This window comes from Rana temporaria, chromosome 1, assembly GCF_905171775.1.
Source record: "Rana temporaria chromosome 1, aRanTem1.1, whole genome shotgun sequence".
NCBI classification, from domain to species: domain Eukaryota; kingdom Metazoa; phylum Chordata; class Amphibia; order Anura; family Ranidae; genus Rana; species Rana temporaria.
The window spans coordinates 268,609,905-268,622,140 of record NC_053489.1 but is presented as its reverse complement, the minus strand read 5'-3'; the positions used below and the strand labels follow the sequence as shown (position 1 = coordinate 268,622,140).

Sequence of the window (12,236 nt, the reverse complement as noted above, 5' to 3'; positions counted from 1 at the left end):
GGGATTCAAAACATCCTCATTATTCAAACCGGGACCAACGAAAGGCAGCACTTGCTGAAATAGCTAGATATATGCAGACATGGGTTCCCGGCTGCACAGGCAACATGGTGAAGAACAAAATGAATAACCTGAGGGCCGCATACCGAGCAAAAAGAAGAGAACTTCGGGAGCAAAGATCAGGAGCAGCAGCAAGACAGTCCACGTTGCCAAGTCTGTGGTACTACCAGGAGATGGAGTTTTTGGGGGATCAAATAGAGGGCCGGCAATCAATGTCAAGCCTTCCTCCCAGACAGCATCGCAGCAGACCTTCCACAGATCACCACAGCCAGGAGGAGGACGGTGAGGGGCTGGCTGGCAGGCAGGAATATCTGCGATTATCCACTTCTGATGAGGTAGAGTATTTTAAAAAATGTTTTTGGCCTGCTAATTCTTGTTTGTTTATTGAGTTGATATTGTAATCCCAAACAAAAAAATGGACTAGAAAAGTCATGGTCATAAAAATAGGGGTGATGGATGCCAAGTACAGGGATCAGAAGGAGAGTCTATTCAAGTTTAAAGTAAGATAAAACAAACCAGTCTAGAGCATGAAAATGTGTGTGATTTGCTTGTGCCAAATTTTTAAACATGTGACTTTATTTTACACAGGAAGAAGGGAGCAACCAGGAAAGATTGGCTAATGATGCTGAGCTGCCTGCCAGCCAGGAGGAAGGGGTCATTGTCAGCCAGGAGGAGGAGGCCGGTCCCAGCACCAGCCAGGAGGGCCCCAGGCCCACGGTCAGCCCCACCAGGCAACTCCCTCCCCCCAGGGTCAGGCAAACTGGCCTAATGAGGCGCAGGAGGCAGGTGGAGGATGAGAGCCTCCGAATGATTAGGGAAGCTAGCGCCTTAATGAGGGCCCCCCTCAACCCCACTGAGGCCTACAGTGCCTATGTGGCACATGAATTGTCCCAAGCGGGGGAGGACGGTCAGAGGCGTGCCAGGAACCTCATGAACCAGGTGCTTTTATGGCTGCACCAGGGCTGGCTGACCGATGACACTGAGCTGAGTGACCCGGCCTATCCTGCACAACACCTGCTAACTCCTCCTGCTGCCACATCATCCCGACCTGCAAGGGGCCGTGGACGGGTCCGTGGAAGATCTGCTGCAAGGAGGGTTCCAAGGAACAGGAGAAGATGATTGCCGGCCTTCCATTTGATCCCCCAAAAACGTCATGTTTTTTGGAGTACCACAGCCTGGGCTCCATTGGCTCACTTGCTGCTGCTCCTGGTTTTTGTTTTTGTTGTTCTTTTTTAGTTCTCGGTATGCGGTCCTCAAGGTTCTTCATTTTGTCCTTGACTATGTTGCCTGTGCAGTCTGGAACACAAGTCTGCATGTATGTTGCTATCTCAGCAAGTGCTGCCCTTCTTGGTAATTTAATTTTGTTTATGTACCAAATAAATGGTTATTTGATTTACTGAAAGACCTTGTCTATTGTGTTTTAATACTGTGGTGATTAGGCATGAAACATTTTAGCAAATAATATGTGTCATTTAGAAAGGACACCAACTCCTTGGGGGGGGGGGGTACATTTGGCGTACCAACTTGGGAAAACAAAAGAGGAAAAACACACGCCTACATAAACTGGTGACATAACTTTACCAAAACGAAACAAAAAAAAAGGGTAAAAAAATGGCCAAGAAAAAAGAATGGGGACATAATTAGCTAAACCAAAAAAAAAGGGTAAAAAAATGGCCAAGAAAAAAGAATGGGGACATAATTAGCTAAACCAAAAAAAAAGGGTAAAAAAATGGCCAAGAAAAAAGAATGGGGACATAATTAGCTAAACCAAAAAAAAAGGGTAAAAAAATGGCCAAGAAAAAAGAATGGGGACATAATTAGCTAAACCAAAAAAAAAAGGGAAAAAAAATGGCCAAGAAAAAAGAATGGGGACATAATTAGCTAAACCAAAAAAAAAAGGGTAAAAAAATGGCCAAGAAAAAAGAATGGGGACATAATTAGCTAAACCAAAAAAAAAGGGAAAAAAAATGGCCAAGAAAAAAGAATGGGGACATAATTAGCTAAACCAAAAAAAAAGGGTAAAAAAATGGCCAAGAAAAAAGAATGGGGACATAATTAGCTAAACCAAAAAAAAAGGGTAAAAAAATGGCCAAGAAAAAAGAATGGGGACATAATTAGCTAAACCAAAAAAAAAGGGTAAAAAAATGGCCAAGAAAAAAGAATGGGGACATAATTAGCTAAACCAAAAAAAAAGGCAAAAAAAATGGCCAAGAAAAAAGAATGGGGACATAATTAGCTAAACCAAAAAAAAAGGGAAAAAAAATGGCCAAGAAAAAAGAATGGGGACATAATTAGCTAAACCAAAAAAAAAGGGTAAAAAAATGGCCAAGAAAAAAGAATGGGGACATAATTAGCTAAACCAAAAAAAAAGGGAAAAAAAATGGCCAAGAAAAAAGAATGGGGACATAATTAGCTAAACCAAAAAAAAAGGGAAAAAAAATGGCCAAGAAAAAAGAATGGGGACATAATTAGCTAAACCAAAAAAAAAGGGTAAAAAAATGGCCAAGAAAAAAGAATGGGGACATGATTAGCTAAACCAAAAAAAAAGGGTAAAAAAATGGCCAAGAAAAAAGAATGGGGACATAATTAGCTAAACCAAAAAAAAAGGGTAAAAAAATGGCCAAGAAAAAAGAATGGGGACATAATTAGCTAAACCAAAAAAAAAGGGTAAAAAAATGGCCAAGAAAAAAGAATGGGGACATAATTAGCTAAACCAAAAAAAAAGGGAAAAAAAATGGCCAAGAAAAAAGAATGGGGACATAATTAGCTAAACCAAAAAAAAAGGGAAAAAAAATGGCCAAGAAAAAAGAATGGGGACATAATTAGCTAAACCAAAAAAAAAGGGTAAAAAAATGGCCAAGAAAAAAGAATGGGGACATAATTAGCTAAACCAAAAAAAAAGGGAAAAAAAAATGGCCAAGAAAAAAGAATGGGGACATAATTAGCTAAACCAAAAAAAAAGGGAAAAAAAATGGCCAAGAAAAAAGAATGGGGACATAATTAGCTAAACCAAAAAAAAAGGGTAAAAAAATGGCCAAGAAAAAAGAATGGGGACATGATTAGCTAAACCAAAAAAAAAGGGTAAAAAAATGGCCAAGAAAAAAGAATGGGGACATAATTAGCTAAACCAAAAAAAAAGGGTAAAAAAATGGCCAAGAAAAAAGAATGGGGACATAATTAGCTAAACCAAAAAAAAAGGGTAAAAAAATGGCCTAGAAAAAAGAATGGGGACATAAATTGGAAAACAAAAACAAAGACATTCACATGTGGATGCAAAAAAAAAAGTTAAAACATCTGGATAGATGGCATCAGCAAGAGAACAGGTTTAGTCTAGCAAGAGAACGCGGAAAAAACAAGAGGAAATAAACGACACACTATATAGTTAAAATGACGAATGTGCCATATCACAAACAAACGAGAGTTTTACCTGAACGAGTGCTCCCATCCCCTTATTTTGTCTGAGCATGCGCGTGGTTCTTATCCGCGGATAATGTGTACTAACCAACGGATCTATCCGTCGGATAGATTCGCAGCGGATAGATTTGTTCAACATCTCAACAAATATTCGATCTGCTGAAAAGCCATTCGACGGATAAATATCCGCGGAAACAGATCCGCTGGAGTGTACACACCATAGAATATATCCGCTGAAACCCATTTGCGCGGATTTATCCGCGGATGGATTCTATCGTGTGTATGGGGCCTAAGACTGGGATGCCATTTAAAGTTCATGTGGGTGTAAAGACAGGTCTCCCAATACTTTTGACAATATAGTGTATGTCTATCTATAAAGTTAAAGTACAACTAAAGGAAAAACTTTTTAGAGCCCCTGTCAGTTGTTATTGTTTTCTATGCCCCCTTAGGGAGATTCGCCCTCTCTATTTGTCCTATTTACCATTATCATTGAAAGTGAAAGTAAAAGTAAATCCCAAACTTTGGGTTGTCCCCAGAAAAGTAATAGCGGGGTAATCTTCCAACAAGGACACTAGTTCTAGTAACCTGGGGGGCCCTAAGGGATTCCCTTTGCATGAATCTCCTCTCACTTCCTGTTCTGGTTATGGGGCAGGAAGTGAAGGGAAGTCTCCCTAATGGGACATATATGGCAAAGGAAAAAAATAAAATAAACTGACAGGACTTATGACCCTTCCTTACTCTATCCAAAATGAAAGATAAAAGTTTTGCCTACAGTTTTTCTTTAATTGAACCTGAATGGATAAAGCAAAGGTTTACTTTAATCAGTATTTGACAAAAAGTGTTGTATTGTTTTTGAAAATAATGGCACATCCCTCATTTCTCATACCATCAGGCCCCAAGGTGATAGCACGGGAGAAGTAAGTGACTCTGGAGCTTCTGTTGTACGACACGGACTAAATGCAGACAAGGCTTTTATGCAAGTGCATTATTTAAAGGTAACTTGTTTATTTTTTCCTTTATCAAACATTGATTTGAGTTATTTTTGAGTTAAATGTAATTTATTACATTTTCAGGGTTATTTTCTACTTCGATATCTTGAAAAAATCATGGGTCCAGATGCATATTTCTCTTTTCTGAGAAAATTTGTGACTAAATTTCATGGGCAGCTGATACTCTCTCAGGTATGTTTAACAAATTATCAACTGTACAAATGGTCAGACTCAAGTTTTCTGTACACTGAATACTTTCAGCTTCATTGCTCAAGAGTCAGCATGCGATAACTTTGAATTTCATTTTTTATTTTTAAATTTGTTTTATTCAATTTTTTAAAACGCAGATATAATTTCCATTACATTTTCAATAAGCATACAAAAAGAATCACATTTAAAATTAATTCAACACTACATTGACATAAATAACAACAATAACAACAATATGGGTCTATCCTACATCCTCTCTTCTACCTCAGTCTTCTCCTTTCCCTCTCGCCTCCCAAGGGCAAACACATAAAAAAAAAAAAAAACTATTAAGTGCTGTATGCCCTATTTCCCATTTCTTATCCTTTAGTGATTGTGACCTCTATTTTTTATTGTTATGAGGGGACGGGAGTATCACTCTCTTACCCCATTACCTATTTACCACTCAATAAAAAAAAACAAAAAAAAACAGGGGGGGGGGTAAATAATAATATATTTTTTAAAGTGCATCGTGCGCGTTTACCCCATATCTTATCCTTTAATTAACTCATGTGACTTCTATGTATTTCTATTAATTTTAAGGGGACAAAAATATCCCTTTTTACCTGAAAACCTACTGACTTCCTTGTGAAAAAAAAAACACAGATTGGGGGGGGGGGGCTACTATTCCTATATTTAACAAACCAAAGTTACCTAGGCACTGCCTTCCCTACTCATATAGCCTACATAAACCAGAGACTGTCTAAACTCCACCCAACCCCTCCAAGTTCTAGTATCTCCACTTTTAGGTTCCTTCTGTTGGTGCGTTACCTCCTCCATAATTCTTATTCTTTCTACCTCCCTCAACCAGTCCTGTATCGGCGGGGCTTGCTTTTCCCTCCATCTTTTCGGGATCAATGTCTTCGCTGCATTTAGTAGGATTGGCATAATTGTTGTTTTATATTTCTTCCTAGGGATAGCCATTGCATGGAACAAACATTGCCAAGGGTCCAAGCCAATCTCAATTCCACTGATCTCCTTAATTAATTCTAATATTTGCACCCAGTATAGCTGGATCTTAGGGCACTGCCACCAAATGTGGGCAAGAGTTCACACCTCCCCACACTCCCTCCAACATAAAGGTGACACCTGGGGGTTTATCATGTGTAATTTTGCTGGGACATAATACCACTTAATTAATCATTTAAAGTTCATTTCTTTTATCAGTGTGTCGACAGATGTGGAGTGGACATAATCTAAAACTTTACTTCTTATTGTTTCTGACAGTGACTGATTCAGTTCTAATTCCCAACTCTCCGTTGGACACACGGCTCCTCCCTCTAGATGTGTCATCAACAACTTATAAATAATAGAAATTCCATGCCTATCTATCCCCATTTGATCAACCAATTGTTCCCATGAGTTCAGCCTACCAACCCCCCAAAGGGGTTTTGGGAGGGAACCTACAAAATGTTGCAGTTGTTTATATATACAGACTTCCCATGGAGTGGACCCAAATCTTTCACGTAATTCAGTTAATGAACATAGGACATTCCCCCTCATGACATCCCTTAATCTCAAATAGGAGGATGTAGTCCATTTTAGGTATAGTTTGTTCTCTTTCCCCGGTGGAAAATAGTTATTTCCTGTTAAGGGCATTAGGGGGCTGTTGTATTGTCCCTGTATATTTTTTATTAATTTGTCCCACGTTCTTAAAGCTTCTAAAGTAATCGAGTCTGCTTCCTCCAGGGGACCTCTAAACTGCCTTGGTATCCAAATAATCTGTCCCAGCGCAGATTTACAGTTTTTTTCCTCCAACTCGACCCAATTTTATTTATTTTTTTGCAGAGGGGCATGAGCCCAGTCCATGACCCTCCGCAAAATTGCTGCTTTATGATATTTTTCAAGATCCGGGAGGAATACACCCCCCCCCCCCCCCTTCTCTTTAGATCTAGTTAATGTCCTGAAGGCAATATGGTTACTTTTGTTATTCCATTAAAATTTCTGTATTACCGATCTCAACGTTTTAAAGTATGCCCCAGGGATATTTATCGGCAAACTTTAAAAATATATACAGGGCTTTTGGGAGGATCATCATTTTGACCACACTTATCCTGCGAAACCATGACAGTCTATGAGCGGGATATCCTTTCAATTCACTTTTAATTTTATTCAATATAGTTGTCTTGATATAAATCTACAGTTGATTTCGACAGGAATACTCCCAAATACTTCAGACCTTTTTGTTTCCACCTGAAGGGATATAATCTTCGGAGGTCTCTACTCTCACTTATTGGAACCAAAATATTTAATATTTCCGTTTTTTCCATATTTACCTTTAAATTTGATACACTCCCATATTTTCCCAGTTCCTCCAGAATTTTTGGAAGAGTTTGCATAGGGTTGGTTATATACACCATGATGTCATCTGCAAAAACAGATATTTTATATTCTTGACCCCCAACCTCTATGCCTTGAATTTCCTGATTGGCTCTTATAGATATTAAAAAGGGTTCCAACGAAAGCACAAAGAGCAAAGGGGACAATGGGCTACCCTGACGTGTCCCATTGAAGAGCCTGAAACTTTCCGAAAGGGTTCCATTAACTTGAATTTGGGCCGTGGGGTTAGAATACAAAGCCTCTATTCATGTAATCATGCGGGGTCCTATACCAAATTTGTATAGAGTCTGCAACATAAAATCCCAATAAACCTATCAAAAGCCTTCTCGGCATCTATTGATAGGAACAAGGCTGGCCTTTTACTTTTCTTTGCTTCATGTATTAGGAGGATTGTTTTTAGGATATTATCTCTAGTCTCTCTACCGGGGACAAAGCCTGCTTGGTCTTCCCCCTATAAGTTCTGGCATATGAAGCTTTAGTCTCTCGGCCAATATCCTCGCATAAATTTTCATATCCTCATTAATCAGGGATATTGGCCTAAAGCTAGAGCACATTGTAAGGTCTTTTCCCTCTTTTGCTTAGAGGGATATATAGGCGCCTAGGGCTTCTCCTCGTATCTTAAGACCTCCCCCTATAGAGTTCATATACAAATGATAATAAGGGGACAGAATTCCAATAAATTTCTTAAAATATAGAGATGTATAACCGTCAGGGCCGGGGGCTTTTCCCTGCCTTACTATTTTTAATAGCCTGCTCTATTTCTTCTCTAGAGATATCCGTATCTAATCTCCTTGAATCATCTTCTGCTATTTCCGGCAGTTTTATTCCCTTCAGATATCTTCTTATTTTATCTTTTCTATCTTGTATATCCCCAGGGTCCTGTAGGTCATTTACTTTATATAATAATTGATAGTACTCCATACAAATTGTGTTAATATCCCTAGTAGAATGTTTCATCTCTCCTATTTTATTTTTTATCTTAGCTATATAATTAGGATTCCTTCTAGGTTTAATCTGCCCCGCCAACAATCTCCCCGATTTATTGCCGAATCTATACTGCTTTTTGGCCATTTTAGTAAAAGCTTGTTTAGTATCTAACTCCAACATATCTCTCAAAGCTTCCCGCTTTCCCATCAGCTTAGCCATTACCTCCCTGTCATTTACTGTTTTATGTTTCTATTCCAACTCTTGAATTTCCTGTAACAATAATTGTTTTTGGGCTATCCAAATTTTTTTCCTCTTTGCCCCTTCTGCACTCAATATCCCCCTCATGAAAACTTTATAAGCTTCCCACAGGACAGTTGGTGCGATATTCTCTTCATTATTTTCTATAAAGAAGAGAGACAATTCCCCTTCCAAATCTCCCACTATAGTCTGATCATATAGGAGTGATTCATCCAACCTCCAGGATCTTTGCCTATCCGGTAAATCTTTTAGCTCCAGGCTGACCACAACCGGTGCATGATCGGAGAGGGTGATCGATTTCACTTCTGCCTTTATTAAGCCTTCTAAGAGCTGATGGTCTAGGTAGGAACACATAGTCTATTCTTGAATATGAGGAATGTACTTGGGAGTAATATGTAAAGTCCCTCCCCCTCGGGTACAGGACTCTCCAATCCTCCATTAAATGCTGCTGGTGTAATTTTTGTTTAACTGTCCTTAAAAGGTTTTCCCTCTGACCGTAGAGAAATAGGTTGAGTATCCAAACTTGGATCAAAAACAAAATTTAAATCTCCTGCCATAATCACTTCCCCTTCTCTAAAATTTTCCAATTTTTTCAGTACATTTTTTAAGAACAAGCTAGGGTAAACATTAGGACAATATATGTTTACTAATGTATATTCCTTATTAAACAAATGTCCCTTTACAAATAAAAACCTTCCTTCAGGATCTGATTTCATTGCTTTTTAAATAAATGGAGTATTCCTATCGAAACCCACAGCTATCCCCCTTGATCTCTTGTTGGGGGAATATCCATGAATCCACACTGGGAAGCCTGTGGAATTCAAACCCACCCTAGATGAGTACTTAAAATGAGTCTCATGCAAGAAAACTATATTTGCTGCCCAACCTTTCAATTCCTGCAGTATTTGGTGGCGTTTACCAGGGCTGTTTAGACCTCTGACATTGTAGGTAACTCTATTTAAGGGAAGCATTTCTCAAGTAAATATGGCTTGTATTGCTGACTCTTTATATCCCTAGAGATTAAAACCAATTCTTGTATTTTTTCAGGATCAACCCATTCAACTAACACTATACAAAATGACATGACTAAACTACATAACACCTCCCTCATGTACTTCCCCCCTCCCCCCTCCCCCCTCTCCTCCCCCACTTCAATGAATATCAATGGTATGGCCCATCCAGCTGTCGCCTAAATAAAAGGCACCCAGCCGGTTGGGGCATTTTCTAGGGGCCCTTATATGACCTCCCAATCGTCCGGACCTCATCCCCACTATGGAGATGGTCCCGGTAAATCGGAAGGGCATCGCCAACCCCCACCGTACCCTCCCTGAATGAACACCCCTTCTCTTACCCCCCCCCCCCCCCACTGCCCTGCTACCAATAATTCTTATTTATTTTCTTAATGCTTCTCAAGGTTCTAAACTTTTTTCCATGGTTGGTCTTTTAACTTCCTCCATTCTGATGGCTTTTTTTCCCAGTTTTCTATTGTGGCATTGGCACATCTAATTTACTTCAGAAACCCTTCAGATCCTCCAGGAATCACAGTATGGCCAAAACCCTCTGATTCTTTGCTGTTAGACAGGCTGGGAAACCCCATCTATAAGCAATCTTTTTTTCCTGTAATTGTTTTATCAAGGGTTTCAACGCCCTCCTGTGAGCCAGAGTTTCTTGTGATAGGTCTGTAAAAACCAAGGGCCAGATTCACGTACAGCGGGCGCAATTTTGCGTAACCGGTTTACGTTTTCACCGCCGCAATTTTTCCGATTTAGTGCCCGATCCACAAAGCACTAACCTGGAAATTTGTGGCGGTGTATCGTAAACAGGTCCAAGGCAAGGCGGTCCAATTCAAATGGGGCGGGTACCATTTAAATTGGGCGCGCTCTCGCGCCGGACGTACTGCGCATGCTCCCGTCGCAAATGTCCCGACGTGCTTTGCGCGAAATTACGACGCGCCAACGTTTTGTGAATCGCGACGTGAAAAAAGATTTACGCCGGGAAAAATAAAAGATTTAAAAAAAATTCAAAAGCAACGCGGGAAAGACAGGCATACTTTAACATGGTGGAGTACTTTTGCACCATGTTAAAGGTGCACTATCTTTGCGACGGAAATCTAACACTCGCGACGACGTAACGACGGGAAAAAGCTTTGTGGATCGCCGTAACTCCTAATTTGCATACCCGACACTGGTTTACGACGCAAACTCCCCCCAGCGGCGGCCGCGGTACTGCATCCTAAGATCCGACAGTGTAAAACTATTACACCTGTCGGATCTTAGGGATATCTGATTCTATGAATTAGTCGCATAGATAGAAACAGGGATACGACCGCGTATCAGGAGAAACGCCGTCGTATCCCTTTTGTGAATCTGGCCCCAAGATCTCTGCACCCATAAATTCAATCAGTGCAGAGCTTCTCAAGCCCTGTGTGACTTGTTGTTTTGTTTCAAAGTTTAAGAACCTCGCTATCACATCTCTCACTATATCTGTTGATGGTGTGGTTATTCTCTGCACTCTATGCACTCTTTCAAACGACATGGGAGTTGTTGCTTCTCTCTTCAATATTTTATTAAACAGTTCACGGATCGTTGTTTCTAGATTACTGTTTTCAACTGACTCCGGTAGTCCACGTAGCCTCAAATTATTGCGTCTATTACGATTCTCTTGATCTTCTAACTTATACCGGATACTCCTCATTTCAACCCACTCCGATTCTGCCCTTTACTGTAACTCCAGGATCGCATTTTTATGATCATCCAAATGTGCTTCTGATTCTTCCATTCTTTGTAGTACGTTTTGTATATCTGTTCGGGTAGCACCCAATTCTCTTTTAATCATACCTTCTAAATGGGCCATCATCTCTACCATGTCTTGCTTTGTGGGGAGTGCCTGGAGCTTATCGATTTGTTTCCCATTTTCTTTTGATGTTGATCTTGCTGTTGAGCCCCTTCTTCTCCTAAGTCCATATTTTTTTCCTGTTCTTCTACCAAAAGAGGTGTTTCTCCTGTATTTTCTATTGATTGTTCCAGCCTCTGATCTACTATGGGCCAAATTCTCAAAAACCTGTGTAAATTTAGGATTATCTAACTTATGTCATTTAAGTTACGGCGCCCTAAGTTGGTGTCGTAAGTACCGTATTCTCAGTGCATTTGCGCACAAAATTGCGCCATCCTTAACTTAAGTTTCAATGCGTAAGGCGTGGTTATGGCAAGTGGGAATGAAGTGGGCGTGCTTCATTGTAATGAGCCGTGACCCCATGCAAATGAAGTGCCGGCCGTACTGCGCATGCGCGCACGAATCTGGACCTCACTGCGCATGTGCAGAACTTTGGTCAGCGCAATCAGTGAGATAGGTAAAAGGCCAAGCGTACTTAGTTTGAAGATCGCCCTGTGTCTAAATAGCCCCAGTCAAACAGACTTCAATTGCAAAAGTATTTCCCTGTGTTCCCTTCCTAAAGCAAGTTGCTTCTGCTTTGAACGTTTGTCAGTGTTTGTTGGTAAGATTTGTTTGTGAGAAAAGTGTTTGTGGAGTTGGAGGGTATAGTTGGTGTTTGTTTTTGATAAGTGTTTGTTTTTTGGTGTGTGATTGTTTTTTGTTTTCCTTTTTTGCCTGTTTGTTTTTGAATTTATAGTAGCTGTCTGTATATTTTTTAATTTTGCTTGTTTGTATTTTCTTTGTTGTGTGTGTGTATTGTTGTTTGTTTTTTGGGTGAGTTCCCTGTTGCTGGGTGTTGTCTGTCATGGCTCCCAAGCGCAGGAAGCTTAATTTTACCCTGGCAGAGAAGCATATACTTGCTCAGGGCGTCATTAAATTTGGGCGATTTCTCCATGGCCCTGAGAGCCACAACACCACCCCGGCCAGGAGGAAGGAGATCCTTCAAAAGATCACCGATCGGATCAATGCGGCGGGGGGGGGGGGGGGGGAGACCAGGACCATCGCTGGAGTTCAAAAAAAAATTAATGACTTGAGGAGCGTGTCCCGGAATAAGCTGGCAACGCTGCATGCCCA

General features: G+C 40.3%; 1 protein-coding gene across 2 annotated transcripts in view; it reads left to right on the top strand.

Moving 5' to 3' along the window:
• The window catches only part of LOC120941932 (aminopeptidase O (putative)), a 525,264-nt gene that overhangs the window by 234,413 nt on the left and 278,615 nt on the right, over window positions 1-12,236 (top strand). For both annotated transcript variants that reach the window (XM_040355486.1, XM_040355487.1), the window contains exons 8-9: window positions 4,364-4,466; window positions 4,545-4,652. In XM_040355486.1, coding sequence (XP_040211420.1) covers window positions 4,364-4,466; window positions 4,545-4,652 — 211 coding nt within the window. The remainder of the gene's footprint in view (window positions 1-4,363; window positions 4,467-4,544; window positions 4,653-12,236) is intronic.